This window comes from Hydractinia symbiolongicarpus, chromosome 1, assembly GCF_029227915.1.
Source record: "Hydractinia symbiolongicarpus strain clone_291-10 chromosome 1, HSymV2.1, whole genome shotgun sequence".
Taxonomy (NCBI): Eukaryota; Metazoa; Cnidaria; class Hydrozoa; order Anthoathecata; family Hydractiniidae; genus Hydractinia; species Hydractinia symbiolongicarpus.
In genome coordinates, this window is record NC_079875.1 from 3477273 (window position 1) to 3497050 (window position 19778).

Below are 19778 nucleotides of genomic sequence, written 5' to 3' on the forward strand. Positions count from 1 at the left end.
GTAATAATTTGTGCTAGTGTATGATGGGGCTTTTCCTTTGTCAAGTGAGAAATAAAAATATAGCCTAAAATGATGTATGTCAGCAATAAATTTAGCATTTATGTTAAAATTCCAGTTCTTTGTTAACTTTTGCCTAGTTGAGGAGTTCCGTAGCTCAAATCATGCTTAACATGCACTAGAACCACCTTCTCAGGACCCTCATTGATAGCAGTAGCAATCAGAACAGGTGAGGTAAATAATTGTGAATAATAATTACCTTCCTCCCCCCTCCCGCATTTACCACTGACATAAATAGGGTTAATTATTTCTTTGTTAAAATTTTTGTATTAATGTATACAATTCATATTTTAATTCTATGTTCTATTATGCTAAGGTTAATATGTACAAATGTTGTATGAAATGTTCCATAACATACATAGTATTTCACAATAGTGGTAAAAGTAGAGGGTTACGAACTTTAAATTTTAAATTAAAAAATTAATATAAATACTGGATGATAAAAAAGTCTCTAATGATTTTACATAAAAATTATTATATGGTTTTAATTTGTGTGTCCATCATCATCATCATCATTCTCGGCTTAACGTCCATTTTCCATGCTAGCATGGGTTGGACAGGGTGTATTAATTACCCTCTTCCAATCTAATCTAGACTGTTTTAGATCTAAACTCTCCTCTGTATCAAGTCTGTCCTTATCACCTTCTGCCAAGTCTTTCTCAGACTGCCTCTAGGCTTTGCCCCAGGAACTATCAAGCCTCTACACTTTCTTACTTAATTATCCCCCTCCATTCTTTCCAAGTGCCCCAGCCAATTCAATCTTCTTATCTGGATAAACAGATTAAATATATTAAAGTTGGGAAAAAACAGAATGTAAAAACGTTTTTTGTTCTCTGTGTGTTTTTTCTACTGAACTATCTAATTTAGGCTTTTGTTTTAGTCTTTTTATAAAAAAAAATAAAGTATGTCCACTGAAGAAATTGCTGATGTTCAGCATGATCAGGAGGTATTCAGGTATGATAGATTTTACATGTACGTTATGTTTTGATAATCTTGTGGGACTGAGAAGCTAATATGCTCCAATGATTTCAAATTAATGGTGTCAAACAAATTGGTTTTACAAACTGTACTCTTTTTACTTCCTTTATGATTTTTTATCTGCTTCTGTTTCAAAATAATCTTTGGTTTGACTATATTGCCGTTCAGAGGTTTTTTGTTCTTTCATATTCTCAAACAATAGGCCTTTTGTTATTTTATAAGATTCTTAGGTAGCTTCACTGCTGCATCAAGTGCTATTGAAACAAAATATCAAGAATAAAACTTTTTCTGCGCATCATATCATAGCTGCATGATTTACCAAACATCTCTGAAATATGTTATTATTATCATTAGCATTTTTGTCCTATATTGCGTAGCTTTGTTTAGAGCCTTTTGTTGCACATGCAAACACATTTAATTTTATTGGTTAACATATAGCTAGTAACAACATTACATTAGGACTGCCGTGTCATTAAAAACAATTAAAATATAGTTTCAGAGTATTTTCTAACTATCAGAAAAGCAGGTAAGATATGTATCCTAGTAAAAGCACCCAGAGGTAGGGTCAATTTCTTTCCAAAAATAAGATTGCTAGGGGCATTGCTAAGAGAAAATGTTTTATGAAGGTCTACTAAATGTTTTTGAAGCATTTTTCATTACCAAAAGTAGAAAGTGCTGCATAAGACAAATTTACATTTTTTCTCAAAATATTCGTTCTTGTCTAGGAGCACCACTTTAATTTTTCTCAGAGCACCAGAAGTATGCTCTCCAGTGGTGCGAAGTCAACATTCAAGGTGAGATTCTCTGTCATTTTGGTAAAAATACAGTAGACTTAATTGGTCTGGATAATAAAAAATACAGGTTATTTGGGTTTTCCAAAAGAAATGAAACAGATCAAAAAATGCAGCATATTTAGACTGGTGCCAGGATTATGAATTGGACTAGGGCTTTACATTGGTTATGGGTGCCAAACACTCAGACTTACACAAATAATTGCTGCCAGCCTTTTTTAACCTCACAGTATTAAGTTTGGTTCTATTCTTATTCATTATACCTCTAAATATCTGCCCTTTTAAAACTACATAGTCTGATTGCAAAATAGAACTGTTTATTTGTCAGTGTATAAAATAATCCACCCATTTCCTGCTCTGCAATTTTATAGCAAGTTCTTACATCATCATTCATCATTCTCGGCTTAACGTCCTTTTTCCATGCTAGCATGGGTTGGACGGGGTATATTAATGACCCTCTTCCAATCTGATCTAGACTGTGTTAGATCTAAACTCAACTTCCTCTGTATCAAGTCTGTCCTTATAACCTCCTGCCAAGTCTTTCTCGGTCTGCCTCTGGGCTTTTCCCCAGGAACTATCAAGTCTCTACACTTTCTTACCCAATTATCCTCCTCCATTCTTTCCAAGTGCCCAGCTAATTCAATCTTCTTATCTGGGTAACATCTTTAATTCTACGGAGACTTTGCCTGCTTCTTAGCTCATCTGAACTCTTTCTGTCTCTCAGACTGGCCTTACACATCCACCTAACCATTCTCATATTATTCCTTTCTAAACGGTCAAGACTTTCCTGCTTCACTTACCATGTCTCACTACCATACAACATAACACTTCTTACACAGGCCTCATACAACCTACCTTTTACCTCAATTGACAGGACTCTGCTAGTCAACAAAGGAAGTAACTCCCTGAACTTTTTCCAAACAGAATCTATCCTGCAAGTAACACTTCTTCCAACACCCCCTTCACTGCCCAACATATCACCTAAGTAACAGCAGTTCTCAACTATCTCTAACAAGCCACTTTTGTACATTATTAAAGCTGGAAATACTTCATTCTCTATAATCTCACTTTTGCAACGCTTGCATACAACCTGAATGTCAGCTCTTAACCTTCCACTAATACTACTGCACTTCTTATGTACCTAATGCTTGCAAGTCTGACAAAAAATTGAGTTACTACCAACCCCTTTCCTGCAAACTCCACAAGGCCACTTTCCAACTACAAGGTCACACTTGGCTGCAATGCTACTAATCATGACTTTAGACTTTGCTGTGTTTACCTTTAGCCCTTTCTCTTGTAGTCCTTTCTTCCACTTCTCAAACTTTTTAACTAATTCTTCCATCGACTCTGCTATGAGAACCAAATCATCTGCATACAATAACTCCCATGGACAACCTGTTCTGAACTCCATTGACAGCGCTTCTTAGACTAGAACAAACAACAAAGGACTAAGTACAGAACCCTGATGTACACCAACATTTATACTAAATTCATCACTAAGTGAATCGTTAATCCTGACACGACTTCTAGCATTGCTGTACATAGACTGTACTATCGTAACTAGCCACTCATCCACACCTAATTTTCTCATAGCCTCATTGTTACATGTAATAAAATATTCTATACTTTCTGCCCAATTACTTTTTGCATTTTTTTCGAAAAATGATCCTCAGTGCTTGTATTATTGCTATTACTATGCCAAGCTATTACTATGCCAAGCAGCCAATATTCGTTTCTGAAAATCAGTATATTAAAGGGACCCCAAGGTGTCAAAACATGTACAAAAAAAGGGGAAGTTATTGAGTACAAATGAATTCCGTTTATAAGAGACACCACCGTTTCTTTCATAAAAAATGCGAAACATGCCGTTGTGGTTATATTTATGTAAATCTGAACAAAAAAGCTCCGTCCGAGAATGATGAGTTAAGTTGAGAATGATGTACTTAAGTTTTTGCATTTTTTATTTACAAGATGGGCCTGGGGATGCTTATTCTTGACAATATAACCACTACAGTTTAATTTATGGAATTTTTTGTTTTCTTTTTGATATGTTTACCGCTTGGCTAATGTGTGAGAGAAATTATTTTATAAAGAAGGAAAACAAACTAACAAACTGAAATGGTTGAAAGACATTATGTAGTGCTACATCTGGTGTGTGACCCTGAATCTCAAATGTACAAAAATATAAACGTTTAAAGATAAAGCAAATCATTTATCAAAAACTTTTCTAAAACTAAAATAGTTAATAAAAAAGAAAGCAATTTTACCATCTGTTCTACAGCTAAAAACATCTTTTTTTCAAACATATATACTACTTAATATAAAATGGTTCTATTTTTTTGTTGAAGTAATCAAAATTTTATTCTAGAGTCAAAGTGACAATGTGTGGACATACAGGAAAAGTTAGAAAAGTGTTTGACATTGAAAGGTTAGCTTTTAATTGTAGCTTGTCATAGAATCAATTATGGATGCAGCTCTTGCTATACGAACACTGACCAAATTGAAGCAAAAAAAAGTTGAAATTTTCCACTTTTTTTATCAGTCTATTGAAATTGATAAAATTGTTATGATAAGCATCAGAAGGCATGATGTTAAAAATGTTTGGGGGAGAAATATTTTGCACATTTTCTGAGAATCTGCAAAGCATTTTTGGCCCTAACAGCAAACATGATACTTTGTTTTAATGTGGCATTTTCAGTTATATTAAAAAAAGGTGTGAGGTATAATATGGTAAATCAATTAATTCACAGTTCTTCTATAATTTTATGCTAAATAAAAAATTGACCAACCTGCAAAATTAAACCCCTTCATAATAAAAAAAATTGCAGAAAATTTCTCTAAACAAATGTACTTATGTTGATTTTTTTAGAGAATCCTTTAAAAAACTCTGTGATATTCCAAGCGAATACTCATGGGATTATATGAATGCTAGTCTTAGGAATGTTTTCAAGTTTCTTCGTCGTGATTATGCAGTGATAAGTAAAGAATCGCTTGCAGAAATCATTCCTGCATATTGGTGTAATGTATTTAAAAACCTTCTCAAAGATACATGGACTGAAGTGGATGAGGATTTCTATGATCTTTTACATTCAGATGTATGAGTATGTTTACATTTCTATGTTACTTGTTATTACTTGTATTATTACTTGTATTATTACTTGTATTGCTATATTCCTGAGGCGATAGTCTTGTTTTAGGCTAGTGTTTTTTATTATTTTAAAGTTTGCGGTGCATATTTACTGTTTTCATGCCTTTAGAATTATTCCTGGATGCAGTATATAGTTGATCATGCACTGGCTAATATAACCCCACCCGAACAGTTAATGCTTGTTTCATTTATGGGCTTAAGCATAGTAACATATGTGACAGATTTGGGGTATGAACAGATGCGACAATGTGTTAGTAATGACTTGTTGTATTCAATTTTCAAATATGTTTTTCCGCATTTGCGATGTTTCGACAATAAAACGGTAAGTACAGCTATAAGTTTACCTTTCCACTATGCATGATATATGAGATAAAATTCTAGGATAACTTTTTTGAATAGGAATGTCCTAAATTGCTAGTACTTTTAAATTTTCATAAAAAATTTTTACATTTTAAAGCTTTTTTGAAATATGAAGTTTCTTTTGGCTTAATAGAACAATGCACGAAGACTGCAATCCTTGTGCTTATTTGTTGTGTACAACTGTGCAAGAAACCCTGCTAACAGAAGTTCATATCGAAGCAGTTCTTTTCTTGATGGTGCCCAATTTTCGCAATCTGGAATTTCTTTGAAGGTGAAGGATAAAGTTATTTTTCCAAATGAGAGGTAGGTTTTAAACAATTTTTATAAAGTTAACCCAATAATTAATTTTTGATATTTCATAGAACTAAAGTCAAAAATTCAAAAAAATTTATTTAATTCAAATCGCGTATATACAAGTTGTTTGGTATAGCAAGTGATCGTCATATCGACACTTTTGCACGTTTTTCCACGCATGCATTGCTTTCCATCATGCTTTGCACGCAAATCCAAGTTTTTGAGTCTGACCCAGCGCTACAGCTGTATGCGTATCCATAGTCCTATGGCGTATCTTGATATTCGTTAAATTGGTAAAAAGAATAAAGACTGTGTTATGCATTTGATCACAAATATTGTTATAGACTGTTATTTTAATATTATTTGATGAGCTATGTTAGATAATTCTTCACATTTGCATGTTTTTAACGAGGCAGATTTTGTTCAACTAAACCAAGCCCTAGTGGTTAAGGTAGGAGTCGTTTCTTTCGAGGGGCCGAGTTAAAGGACGCCATATTTGTTATACTCCCGTAATCGTTGGGTTGGTATAATAATTTAACTGCCTAAATTTCAGTTATATCAACGTTCAAGATATTCTCTTCATTGTGTGTATGTTTTTGCCTATTGAGATGAAAATATCACGTTTTCTAGCTATGTGTAAATTTGAAACAAACGGATTTTAGCTAGCTAACACAAATTTCAAGGCAGCATCCTCCTGAAGCAAGCTAGCTGGCTAACATTATTTATTCTTATTATTTCAAAGTTTGGTATGTTATTATTTTTTTGATGTTGGGGTTGTGGCTCTTTTCTGGCCAGCTTTTTAGCTATTTGCGGGCTAAAAGTAGCCAAATGCAGTTTGGGCTAGCTACAACAAAATTCTTAATAAATATTTGTTATGTTAAATGCAGTTAGGTGGTAGCGACAACTTTTATTAGTGTAAAACTTACTCCACAAAATAAAATTTCTGAGTGATTTTTTTAGCTGCACATGGTAACGACAGGCTGTTTTTCCTGTGTTCTTATTTAAACTTAAGTTGCGAAAAAGTTTTTTTAAAAAGGGTATATTACGTGTAAACCCATTGACCACACAGATTACCTGTACTAAGCTCTCAGTCCAATGTTAATGATGGTTTTTTCCCGAGTTTCTGTTTATCCCAAGCTACGATAATGTTTTTTTTTTTCAAAAAAGGGTATTATGCCTATATATGGATATGTGCCATTGTTTGCCTGTACTAATCCCTCAGCCCGGAGTAATATTCATCTTTGATTGGTCTTTCAGTTGTTCAACGCCTGGTAACACAGTTACTTCTGGCTTATCCCGACGTTTAGTTTCGGGTTCCCCGGTTAGTCTAAATAATAATACCACGGAATTGCATTTTGGATTTAGTCTCTATTGTTAATTCTAAACCAATGAACCTTTTTGTTTTTTTCTTCTTCCATTTCTTTTTTTTGTTTTTAAACTTGTAGGATCTAACTTTATGGTCAAATCTTAGATATCTTAAACTTGATTGTTAAAGGTATAAAAAAGCATTTCCGAAATATCGCTAAACCACAAGCAATAGTATTTAATAAATTGATATGCTAAAATGTCTTCGTTTCCTTCTTATTAATGTTAAGTGAAGTGCAGTATTGTTAAAGTATTAATTTTCACTTTTTGTATATTTTTACTACATGAAACATTTTGCAAGTTCAAGATAATACCACAGAATAATACCTATTTATTTTAAATAACGGAACAACTTTGTAGAAGTTCTGTACAAAACAGCCTACTTGCGACCTAGGTATAGGGAACAAATTACACGCAAAAAAGAATTCGAAATCTTTCAGCCTGCAAGGCTTTTCATTGTTTTTTAGGCATATCAGAACGCTTTTAAAAAACTATTTCATATAAACCGAAGAATTCATTGTTTGTCCTACAAGCAGCATCAACTGTAAACCTGTAGGCTTCTGTAAACCAACCTGTCATGTCTAATGAACGATTACAAGTCTGCCCTATTGTAACTGCTTATGCGTTCTTCCGTTATGCCCACCTAGATAAAAACAAATTTTGTGTCTGCTCATGTGGAAAATGTTTCAGTGCCAAGTAGGGACACATGTCCACACTGGTACTTTGTCTTTGATATAACGTCAAATTTTTTTCTTTGCTACTTTTAGCATCCACGCATCCAGTCAAAGCATTCTGGCACGCAATTTGTTTATATGCGCAACGAAAATAACAAAAGTTAAAAAGCTTATGCTTTCTGTTTGAGAATTTTGATTAAAATCTCGACCCCTTTGAAATTAAAAAAATGCTGTTTATGATGTAAATGTGTTCAGAAAGTTTTCCTTGGATAGAATACTGAAGGTTAAGTCTAAATCAATTAAAATTCTGAACCTTTTCCCCCAATATGTCTTCAATGATTTGTTCTTGGTGCTCATTTTAACTTTGTCAGGTGTGTATTCAGCAGTAAACTAACTTGAGAAAATGAAAACACAACTATTTGTATTCACAAAAGAAAATACGTTTTTAAAAAGATAATGTTTTTGGTTAATTGACTTGGCTTACTCTTCTTCGAATTACTTGAGTGTCATTCAGTTTGGTTGCATGGCTTTATAACATAATCTTATCTTGTCGCTGTTGATACTCATATTAAATATGCATCTCAGATATGACAGCTGAGGCTTATATCAGTCTAGGACTTTCGCCTATACACGCAATCTTTAAATTTTTGTTTTGGAACTTCTTTACGTTGTTTGTGCCCAACCATTGGTATAAAATGCGTTCTGTAAAACAAAACAATTCTTTCGGACAAAACAGAAGCAAAATTTTTTCAAAAACTAAAATATATTTTTCATGATTTTATGGACAAGCAGTATCTAATATAAGAAAATAATTTTGGGGGGTAATTTCCCCTTTAAGATGTCTACCTTTTATACAATAGTTTTGTTGGCAAAGAAGCATAGAGTGAAATAGAGTTTAAAATTTGAAGTAAATATAAGTGTCTTATTGAGAACTTATTTCTTTCTTGTATAGATAGTTATATTTTTATATAGCGTCTATGAAATACTGATGAATATATTTGATGTAACCAAACAAGTGCTGACAAACACCAAATTCCAGGAAGATGTTGACAAGGAGTATATGCAAAACGTGCACATTTTGGCTGTCCTTAGCTTGGCGTATTTGTTTGAGGAAGGAGTTGATGCCATGCAATTTTCAGCTACTGATGGTAAACACTTTCACTTACAGTATGTGATTTAGGATACAAATCAACATCTTGATAGTTGTAAGAAATATAGGCGTCATTCTCGGCCTTCAGCCTCCTTCCACCTTGCCCTGAATGTCATAATTGAGAAAAGATTATATTTAAGTATTGTCAATATATTTTGAAGCAATCACACATGTGTATCAGCTGCACATCTGGGTTGATGAAACAAATCAAAAGGCTTGTTTGTAAATTGTGAAAGTATTATATTGATCAAACTAAATGAAATTGATGTAAGTTTTAAATACATAATTCTGAAATATTAGAGAAAGCTAAATAGAAAAGAAAAACTCACCATTTGCCTCAGTTCAAATTACAAATATAAATCTAGATTTAAATGAATTACTCTTGCATTTGAATTTGTATTAACTTTTTGTGAACTTTTTCTATGTTAAAACAGTGATTAGAATGTTAAAAAATATAATGTATTTTAAAGATAAAACCGATACATGTAGAAAAATTAAAACCCTAATCACACAAATATATAAGATTTTATATATTATTTTATAACAATAAATGAACCATACAATAACCATGGCAACCCAAGACATTACGCAACAGGACAATACATAAAGTTAACAACTTTTGATAACGGGTTGACAACATAATAGACAGCCTATCAATACAATATTCTTGTTTTACAGTATAAAACATTTAATGTCAAGGGATTTACTTCATGCTCCACCTCCTTTATATTGACATTTAGGGTACACTTTTCGAACTTTAAGCCATCCCTTGGCTCAGTATAAATGTAAGGGTAACTTTCTGAAAATTTACATGAAAGATGAAACTCACTTGCAAACCAACACCACTTTGCTCTTGTCCAACACTCATCCTTGCTTCAGGTTCCTAATTCTTATAAGAATTTTTGCATGTCCAACTTTTTTTCCCTGCACTGCTTTTCTGTGGAACTCTTTACCACATATCATCATCATCACCTACCACACTACCATTGCTGTCGAGAGAATAAGGAGAAATCACTGATTTTTGTAATTATTTTTTGTTTTAGAAATTATAATTTATCTACAGAGCAGTATATATTCTGCTCTTAAGTCGCCAACTTTCATCCATTTGACTTTTTCGTTAGAAGAACTGTTAAACGGGTTGGAAAAGCTTGCTGTGAATAAGGATAACCAAGAGAGGGTAATTAATCCGTGTTTTGTCTGATATGAATGGTTAAGTAATATATATTTTTCTGTGTATTGGTTATTAATTTTTAATTTCATTTATAGATGATTACACACAGAGTACTTGTATTATTGTTAAAGGTCCTTCAACGCTCTGACCTTCCAAATTTAGCATGTGCAGCTGCTTTAAAAGTGCTATGGCAGCTTTCCTTCAATCATGCTTCAAAAATAAAAGAGACCTTATTAGATGTTATTTGTGACCTTAAGGTGAATAATCTCTTTATCAATGCCTGTTTACCCATCTGTTTGTTCACAAGAAAAAAGATATGCTATGGAAACACAAAATTTGACCCATGTAGTGACATTGCTTAATTTATATTTTTGTATTCGCTGTTCCTCTATGATGGTGGTGGTGCATATTGTGTCCATGTAAGCTTTTAACTATATAGCATCATTGTACCCTTTCTTCTTTGTTTGTTTCTGATTTGTTTTCTATGTCTGTATGTATGGTTGATTAATATTTATTTCTATAATGACATAATTTCAATTAACCAGGCACTAAAAAAGTAACAAGGCGTTAGCTAAAATACATGTATATACAGTAAATACACAAAAAAGCGGAAAATGTAACAATAGAGAATCTCAAAAAAGTTTTGCAAACTTATATTGTGCTGCTAATTGCGCGCATCTGTATTATTCGTATTAGTCCAGAGTTTTCCCTTTGGGTGAAACCGAGATCGTACAAACTGCTTTTCAAGCATTTAGGAACAGTTCAAAGTGCACCAACAATAACAGGTACAAGCAAGAACGAATAACCTTTGTATCAACTGCATATTTCATATTAAAGGACCGTATATGTTCTCTTTTTTACATATATTTGACGTAACGTTTACATCAGCCAGGCAGTATGTGTGTATGTGTGTGTGAGGTCTTTTTTCATCACCATTTGCTTACAAGTAACCTTTCTAATAGCATGTATTGACCAGTGACATACAGATATATGTGCTCCTAGATGTTTGAAATTTTTTTCGCCATAGTACTTCTGTATAGTCTTATAACTTATCTAAAGGAACACAACAATGATAATATACGTGAAAACGCTGAAGGTGTTATGTGGGAGTTGGAAGATCGAGCAGGTAAGAGCATTGAATGGAATAATCATGAATTTATAAGCGTGAGTTGTCAAGCTTATTTTACTATTGTTAAATTAACTCAAGCTATAAATTTTGCAGAGTTTTAATTTTTGAAAGTAGTAAAATATTTTTTCAGGATTTAATATTGCGAGTTATTGCGAATGAAAAACTTCTCAACAATTTATTTTCTGTTAATTGGAAGATAAAAATACAACAAAATTGCAAATAAAGTACATGCAAGTAAATTTTGTACAAATAATCTAATTTTAGGAGTTAGGAGAAAGAGCTTTTTATGTGCATTTCTCCCCCCCCCCCCCCCCCCAAAAAAAAAGGAATATCCCCCCCCCCCTCATAAAAATTATTGTAGATAAACATGTAAGGGGATGATTTAAAAGGTACATTAATAGCATGATTTGATGTTATTTTTATAGTTAAAATGTTATGTATGTTTACCACTTCTACTTTATATATTAATATAATATGTAAATATAAGCAGTAAAGTACTATACTTAATTTCATTAAAAAGAGACATCGTAGTTCTTTGATACTATAGCCAGGAGACCGGGCCCAAATTATGCTGGGTTGCAAACATGTTTTCCAAGACGGATTTTGATTGGTTACTTCTATTGTTCTTTGCTCACATGATCATTATATATGGGAAATAATTTCTTATTTAATATTTTTAACAAGAATGATCTCACTCAAGTGAACAAGTTTATTAATTCATTAGGGTAAGATTAGGCCATGCTGGCATTATACTCATTGGTTGATTTTAATTTCAATTTTATTTTGTGTTGGAAATTTCTTTTGTGTTTATACGTTAGTGGTTTGCTCTGACGCACTCGTTTGCATCTAAGCTTTCATATGAGAAAAACTTGTTTATTATCCTTGAAGAGAGCTTAGTTAACTGGGCTAATGATACTAGCATTTAATTTAAAGAAATGTTCTTTTTATGTTTATTTAAGTTTATTTTAAAGTCTGTTTTTGTTATTACTGTTTTCTGCTAGAAAAAAAGATCTCTACATCTGGACCTCAGAAACACATCATGCTAAGCTATTGTTGGGCTCAACAAGATGTTGTCAAAAAAATTGCTCTGCTGTTAAAAGAAAGTGGTTTCAATTTGTGGCTTGATATTGACAAGATGACAGGGTCAACAATAGATGCGATGGCCGAGGCCGTTGAAAATGCGACCATAGTTTTAATGTTTGTGTCTAGAAACTATAAAGAGAGTGCTGCTTGTCAGTCAGGTAGATATATGTATATTTATATTTTTTGACTTGAAAAAGGGAAAAAAAATTGGTAAACCTGAGGCAGAAACGTACATTCATATCATACATTCATATCATATCAGAACATGAATTACTGTAAATTTTCTAATTAGTGCGGTTGGTTAGTACATTGTCATTTTTATGTCTCTATGGCTATGTATTACAATAAAGGTGTCACGTTTATTGTTAGCCTAAAGCTGTAACATATTTCTTTGGCTGTACTTTTTTTTACTGATCAACTTTCTAGACTTCTATGACTTAACTCACAGATTTCTCTCTTCAACTCTCTATTGTATATTATATCTTTTCAAAGAATCCTTGTTTTTTTAATCTTTTAAAAATACATTCAATGTTTCTATTTATCCAAATTTGTTTTAAAAGGTGAAATGATTACACAACAATGAAAAGATGTTTTAAATAGGAACTTGCCAAAAAAAAACATTTCTTAATATTTGATCCAAATAATCCATGAAATCATGAAAAAATATAACTTATATGTAGCTGAATGTTCTGTTTTCTTCAGTTCTGCCTTGAGTAATTTTGTACCAACAGGCTGATACAAAGCCACGCAATCAAACTGATGAAAGCAAAACTAAGTCAAGGATGTAAAAATAATATATTTTTAAAAGTGTATTTTCTTGTGCAAATAGCTATGCCTTCCTTCTTCAAAAGTATTTTTTCTGCTAAATTATTTTGAAAACTTTCTTTTTTATTAAACTTATATGTGTATTGTGTTTGATCGATCCAGCCAAATACAAACCTGGCGTTTTTGGTAACATAAACAATAGTTAATTATTCTATTTGTTTATTTTAGTATATTTTGGGAATATTTTTTAGAAGGATAATAGTAATAATTAAATTAATATTTTAAAATCAGTTGCTCAATTCCTGTTTGGGTACATGGTTAAACAAAAAGAAATTAGGCCGATCTCTACAATAATGCAGAGACTCTGTGTGTGTGTGTGTGTCTGTAACAGGCAAAGTGGATTTGTTCATTTTTCTTTGATGTCGCTGAGAAAGTGATGTTTCAAATGTTAAGTTTCTGACGTTAGGGTGCAACGTCAATAACACTACTTTAACATCAATATCCTATATTAAATTAATGAAGCCATTACAGTGCACCTAAAACTTTGAGGCCAAATAACTTAAAATCGAGGTGGTGACATTAATGCTTTTTCATCGCGTGGGTAACTAGGGACCACCTAGGACCAATTTGGGTGAGTTTCCCAAACCTGGAGCCCCAAATCTGTTTTGGAACTGGTGGGTTGATGACATTATCAAAATATCTTCAAACTCTAATATCTCTGCAACCTTTTGTCAAAGATACATGATCCTATACATTTTTTTGATCAGCGTTTCAGGATCTATACGGTCAATGCAATGGGTATACAAATTACTTCAAAAAAAAAAAAAAATTCTAAACCGATATATCTCATCAACATTTGATGAAAACATATGATCCTATACATTATTTTGATGAGCGTTTCAAACTCTACGCATAACAGGCAACGAATAATCTAAATTTTGCCAATTTTTTTCATCTGCACTGCTGGAGTCAGCAAAACATCTAAAACAACCCTTTTATTCATTGTTATCCTGCCTAAGTGCATTTTTCCACAGGCTTTATCGACTAGTTGGGTATTATTGAAAGTGTCAATCAAACAAAAATAAAGCATTGCAAAAAGAAAAGAAAACTGCACACACACCAGATAAAAATATGAACTAGCTCACTTTATAAAATATCTTTTTGTGTTAATAAAGGGGGGAGAAAATTTAAACCAAGCACACGGAAAAATTATTGAAGGCAGATTGAGAAAAAAAATCTAGAATGTGACGTGGTCTACCACGTTTGGTTCAATTTTTTTATACTTCCAAATGAGTCAGATTTTTGACCAAAATTTTTAATGAGAAAACGCGAATTTTTTAACTTTTCTTATTGAAAGTGGGAAATGAAACTACAAATTTTAAAGTTGTTAATCTTTGTTTTATGAAATATCAAAAAAAAATTTGGGTTAACTTCCCCTTTAATTTTAAAAACAAATTTAAAAACAACAAATGTAAAGGATTTTTCTATTTTATAAGATTTGTATTATTTCTTTATCACTTTTGCATGACAATAATTTTTTTTGGATAATAGTGGTTGCCATTGACAAATTGTCATAAATTAATTTTGTAATATGTAAAAATGTTTTAATCATTTAATTGTTAGTTGTCCTTGATGATATTTTTTCTTTCTGAATGATAGCAAGTGCTGTATTTAATTTTTTTTTCATTATCTTGCAATTAGTGCCACAGTGGCATTGTTATAATCATCACCATCATTATTTTCACCATAATTTTGTTATCATGTTCAGCTGTTTAAAGTCTGTCTTCTATGCGCAAAGCATTGTTTGAATGCTATTTAAGATTACGTTATAGTTTTCATTAGTGTTAGATTTTGGTTTTTGGCCCTAACAGTTCTAACTATTGTCCAATAATTATTTTCATACAACAGTCCTATCACCGGCTTAATGCAACATACCTTAACCTGATGTGACAATGATCAGTGGTTCTCAGATTTTTTGTTCTTTGCTATTGGCTAATGAATTTATTTTTAAGTAGCTCTTTAGCCTTCTTAAAAAAAACAAATCAAAATCAATATATCATTTAATGTGTTTGCATTTATATTTGTTTTTTAATAGAGGCAAAGTATGCATCGTACCGAGGGGTACTGATAATACCAATTATGCTGGAAAACAACTGGAAGCCTGATGGTTGGCTCGGTTTAATAATTTGTACTTTGCTTTACTTTAAATTCCCTGAAGATAATGAACTAGCATTTTCAAGCAAATATCATGAACTTCATACAGAGATTATTAGAAGGTGCAAAGAGAAAGGTATTGCTATACCAGGAGCGAAGAATGTGGCAACATCAAGTGTGAATGCCATGCATGTAAATAATTGGACTAAAGGTAGAACTTTTAGCTATTTTGTTGTGACATGCTAACTTTTTTTTACTTCTTTTAAAATCTGCATTTGTGAAACAATAGAGTTATTAGGTTATTAAATTATTTGAAACTTTGTATCTCCTTAGAATTTCGATTCATCTAGGGTTGTCTGTCAGAAACAATGATTTTCTAATTCCTGGCCTATTTTGGAGTATAAGTTGAACTGGTTGAAAATGTAATATTTTGAAAGTTGTGTCAAAGGCAGGCCTACAACCCCAGCATTTATACTAAAGAAGTGGAAATTTTCCAAAATTGTCCTAGGCAACAGGTTGTCCAAGTTTTTTCTATCAATTGCAAATTTAATAACTACAGGTTTTTTCTTTGTCACCAAGAAAGTTATTCTTCTGTTACTGTTTTTCTAACTATTTTAGGACCAAAGGGATCTTCCTTAGAACTTCAGAATTGTGTAAGAAAGACATATGTGGATGAGCATGTCGAACCAAGTATTGAAAACCTGGTTCAAGGGGGAAATGAAGATTACTTCAAAGGTAGTTAATGCAACTTTGTGTGTGTTAAGCATATAACATGGTGGCCAGCGATCTGGAAAACCTTGAAAAATCTGTAAATTGGGCAAAATTAAAGAAACCCGGGAATTCTTCATTTCAGTAATGGAAAAATTTAAACCGTTTTTTGCTGCCCACCATGTGTAACGTTTTATACATCGAGACCTTGTTGATCCTTTTTATTACGGAAAAGCTGAATTGTTTATTAAGTGAAACAGGATTTCTTTTGTTTTAAATTTTATATGAATCTTTAATACTGATGCTTTCTAAGTTGCCAATATTGATATTCTACAGACTTGTTTCTATTTATATTGAAGAACTGGATTCACTTTGTCCAACTAGTCAGAAGACCCCAAGTGGCAATGCAAACATGTGGAACAAGCAAGAAATTTGTGATTGGCTAGAACAAAATAAGATCGACAGGTAGAATAATAGTTTTTTTTATCTGTATATTGTCCATATCTTTTTTAATCATAATTTTTCTATTGTCCAAATTTTACTAAAAAGAAAGTTATTGCAGATGTATTTTGAATTATTTTTTTAGAAACAAGTTTTCGTCCAACTTAACATTGGATGGTGAATTGTTAAAATTTCTTTATGAACTACGGCTACAGGTAATTGAGTTTTTATTTTGCTCTTTAAAGTCAAGTTAAAGAAATAATTTACTTTTAGGGAAGAATTTCTGCAGATATTTTTATCTTTTATCCTCAATTTTAATAAATAATGGGGATTATTAAGCAATCCAAGATACCTTTAAATTTCATCCCATTTTATATTGGTTGCTACATGGGGAATACTAATAAAGAGGTTGGTAGGAAAGATTTATCTGCAAGATAACTATTTAAATTTGGTGTGCCACTATTCTAATGAATTAAGTCTATAATCACAAGGGAACATGAAGTGCCTGGAGCCTCTTTGACTAGACATTAGTTTTGTTAGACCTGTCGTTTAGTGCTGAAATTTCTTAACATTTGTTGGAACTTTTGATAAACCTTTTTTAAACAAGTTTGAGGAGGATTGTGGGACATGCAATTTTTTCCTAAATATTAAAATAGCTGAAATCCATGTAAGAGTGATGTGTGATGTTTTTTTTGTTACATCTTTTTATTCAGTGTATGTTAGATGCAAGGTTGTTCTCAAGGTGTTGATAAGGAGATTATACAGGTGCTGGAAAAATATGCAGGCCAGATTTGAAGGGAACAGTGACTGACCTGATATGACATCATTTTTGATCTCAGTGACATTTTTATATTGTTTTTCCCTGACCATTAAATGTTGTGTTGTACATATGTACCAAGTTTAACAAAATTGGCATTAATGTGTCTGGAAAAATGATTTTTATATTTTAACATTAAATAAGCTCAAATGGGAGTTATAGGACCCCTTTCACAGTACCCTTGTTGATAGCAGTATTAGTGGAAACTATAGAGGTTATTCTGGGTGAATTACTTCAAATGATTTCAATAGTAATAATAACAGAAAAAATATTAAATTATTAAATGATGAAGCACTCCAAAAGTTAAAACAAAATGGAAGAGATTAAAATATGCCACATTGGTATCTATTATTTATGTCATATAGTCAATAACATTTTGTTCGCCTGATAAATTTGATTTGTAGTTTTTATACGTGGCTGATAATGCAATTTGATTAATTTTACATCATTAATACTATTTGGAAACTGTCAATGATCTAGTAGATTTGCCAAGCCTACAAAACACATTAGGTGAGTTGAGCGCAGCAAAGCCCATTTTCTGATGTAAATAGTGTGGGCATATATAATACTTCTAGCATTTCCCCTTATAGGTGAAATTAGTAGTGATCAAATGGACTCTAACATTTTTTTGCACTGCATCAAAAATGAGATTCGTTTATAAAGCGTTTGTTATATAATATTTTAAAAATTTGATTGTTATTTAGCGTTTTTGCTTTAAATGCAAAAAAATGTATCCTCTAAGCATAAAAGTGTATGATTTAGACTTGCTATACTAAAACAATTTTCTTTCAGATTCCTACCAGTTCTAAATCTGTTATTAAAAAAGTGTTTTATCAACTTGATTGTTTCTTTCGTTGCTATCACATTATGGCAAAAATAATACCATTCTGTTAATATATGTTTTTTTAGCATCCAGTACAGTTTTATAAATTCTTGGAAAACGATTTGCAGCTGAAATCTTTGGAGGACGTGTCAAGATTTGTGATTGGTTTGGGAAAGTTACAGTTTGATTAAACCAAGAATTTACCAGTATTCCCAGCAGTGGTTATACAGCAGCACATGTCACACTAACAGTATCGTTACCCCTCCATATTGTATAATGTCTACATTTATATTGTGTTAGGACCAACAATGAGTATGTTTATTATTTTTTATTGACAATATATTTCAGGATAAAATGCTCTGCTTCTATATTCGTCTTTTGTATTTAAAACCGGTTTGATGTAATTGATCATTAGCGCCTCAAGAGTCATTAAATGATAAACGTTCCGTGTTGATGAACATAAAATTGATACATTTTCCATTGTTAAAAGATTATTGCAATCGTCGAAATGCTTTCCCACCGGACCAGTTCTTTTATGTTTCTTAGGTCGTTTGATTAAATGTCGGCTCGTCTGACATTTAATCAAACGACTTAAGGAACATAAAAGAACTGGTCCTGTGGGAAAGCATTTCGACGATTGCAATAATCTTTTAACAATGGAAAATGTATCAATTTTATGTTCATCAACACGGAACGTTTATCATTTAATGACTCTTGAGGCGCTAATGATCAATTACATCAAACCGGTTTTAAATACAAAAGACGAATATAGAAGCAGAGCATTGGTAATAAAAACTTAATTACCTTACTCTCTTCTAAACTCGTTTTGTTTTTAGATTTTCTTGTAAATTTGATTTGTTGTAGTGTGAGGTGTAGTTTATGTATGATATGTTGAATAATTTTATACTTGTTTTTAACTGTTTTTAACATTATTTATTTGCTTTTAGACCTGAGGATGGATAATGTTTATCCGAAATATATTGTCAATAAAAAATAATAAACATACTCATTGTTGGTCCTAATATTGGTATTTTATCGTGAAGCCACAATGTTTTTATCTTATTCGTTATTTATATTGTGTTATGTGTATCTTTTTAGTTAGTCTAAGCTTAGAATCTTTTTCTCTTAATCATTATAGAGATTTTTATGATTATTTTATTATGGTTAAGGTATTTTTTATTCTTTAAAGAGTTTTAAATTTCGTAAAAATGTTCAATTCAGTTGAACATGTATTTTAAATATTTAAAGTTTCTGCATTTTTGTATGAAAAAATTGTTATTTAATATTTTTATGTGTATTTAATTATAATCTTAACATTTTATAGCTACGATTTTTGTATTTTTGCATGAAAAAATTGTTGTTTAATATTTTGATGTGTACTTATTATTTTGATGTGTATTTATTATAATCTTAACATTTTATAGCTACGATTTTGGTATTTTTGCATGAAAAAATTGTTGTTTAATATTTTGATGTATACTTATTATTTTGATGTGTATTTATTAAAATCTTAACATTTTATAGCTGCGATTTTCGTATTTTTGCATGAAAAAATTGTTGTTTAATATTTTGATGTATACTTATTATTTTGATGTGTATTTATTAAAATCTTAACATTTTATAGCTGCGATTTTGGTATTTTTGCATGAAAAAATTGTTGTTTAATATTTTGATGTATACTTATTATTTTGATGTGTATTTATTAAAATCTTAACATTTTATAGCTGCTATTTTTGCATGAAAAAATTGTTGTTTAATGTTTTGATGTGTATTTATTTATAATGTGAACATTTTCAAGTTATAGTTTATCTATTAATCTTACGAGGAAAAAAGTAGCATAAGTTAAAAAAAAAGAATTTTTACCACGTGT

General features: G+C 31.5%; 1 protein-coding gene across 4 annotated transcripts; it reads left to right on the forward strand.

Annotated features, from left to right (window-relative positions):
- Positions 1 to 682: 682 nt before the first annotated feature.
- Positions 683 to 19668, forward strand: LOC130630553 (uncharacterized). 4 transcript variants are annotated; one of them, XR_008982088.1, is made up of 17 exons: positions 683 to 1011; positions 1761 to 1829; positions 4195 to 4254; positions 4696 to 4921; positions 5084 to 5296; positions 5468 to 5637; positions 8640 to 8815; positions 9861 to 9994; positions 10084 to 10245; positions 11048 to 11114; positions 12119 to 12358; positions 15061 to 15330; positions 15738 to 15854; positions 16187 to 16292; positions 16414 to 16483; positions 17995 to 18220; positions 18856 to 19668. XR_008982088.1 is itself a non-coding variant. In XM_057444090.1 (16 exons), the coding sequence occupies exons 1-16, from the start codon at positions 962 to 964 to the stop codon at positions 18097 to 18099; spliced, it is 2235 nt and encodes a 744-aa protein (XP_057300073.1). In that variant the 5' UTR covers positions 683 to 961; the 3' UTR covers positions 18100 to 19668. The 4 variants fall into 4 exon arrangements, 3 of the variants coding, with proteins under 3 accessions (XP_057300073.1, XP_057300086.1, XP_057300092.1); XM_057444090.1 differs by having other exon boundaries at positions 17995 to 19668; XM_057444103.1 differs by lacking the exon at positions 1761 to 1829 and having other exon boundaries at positions 17995 to 19668.
- Positions 19669 to 19778: the final 110 nt, after the last annotated feature.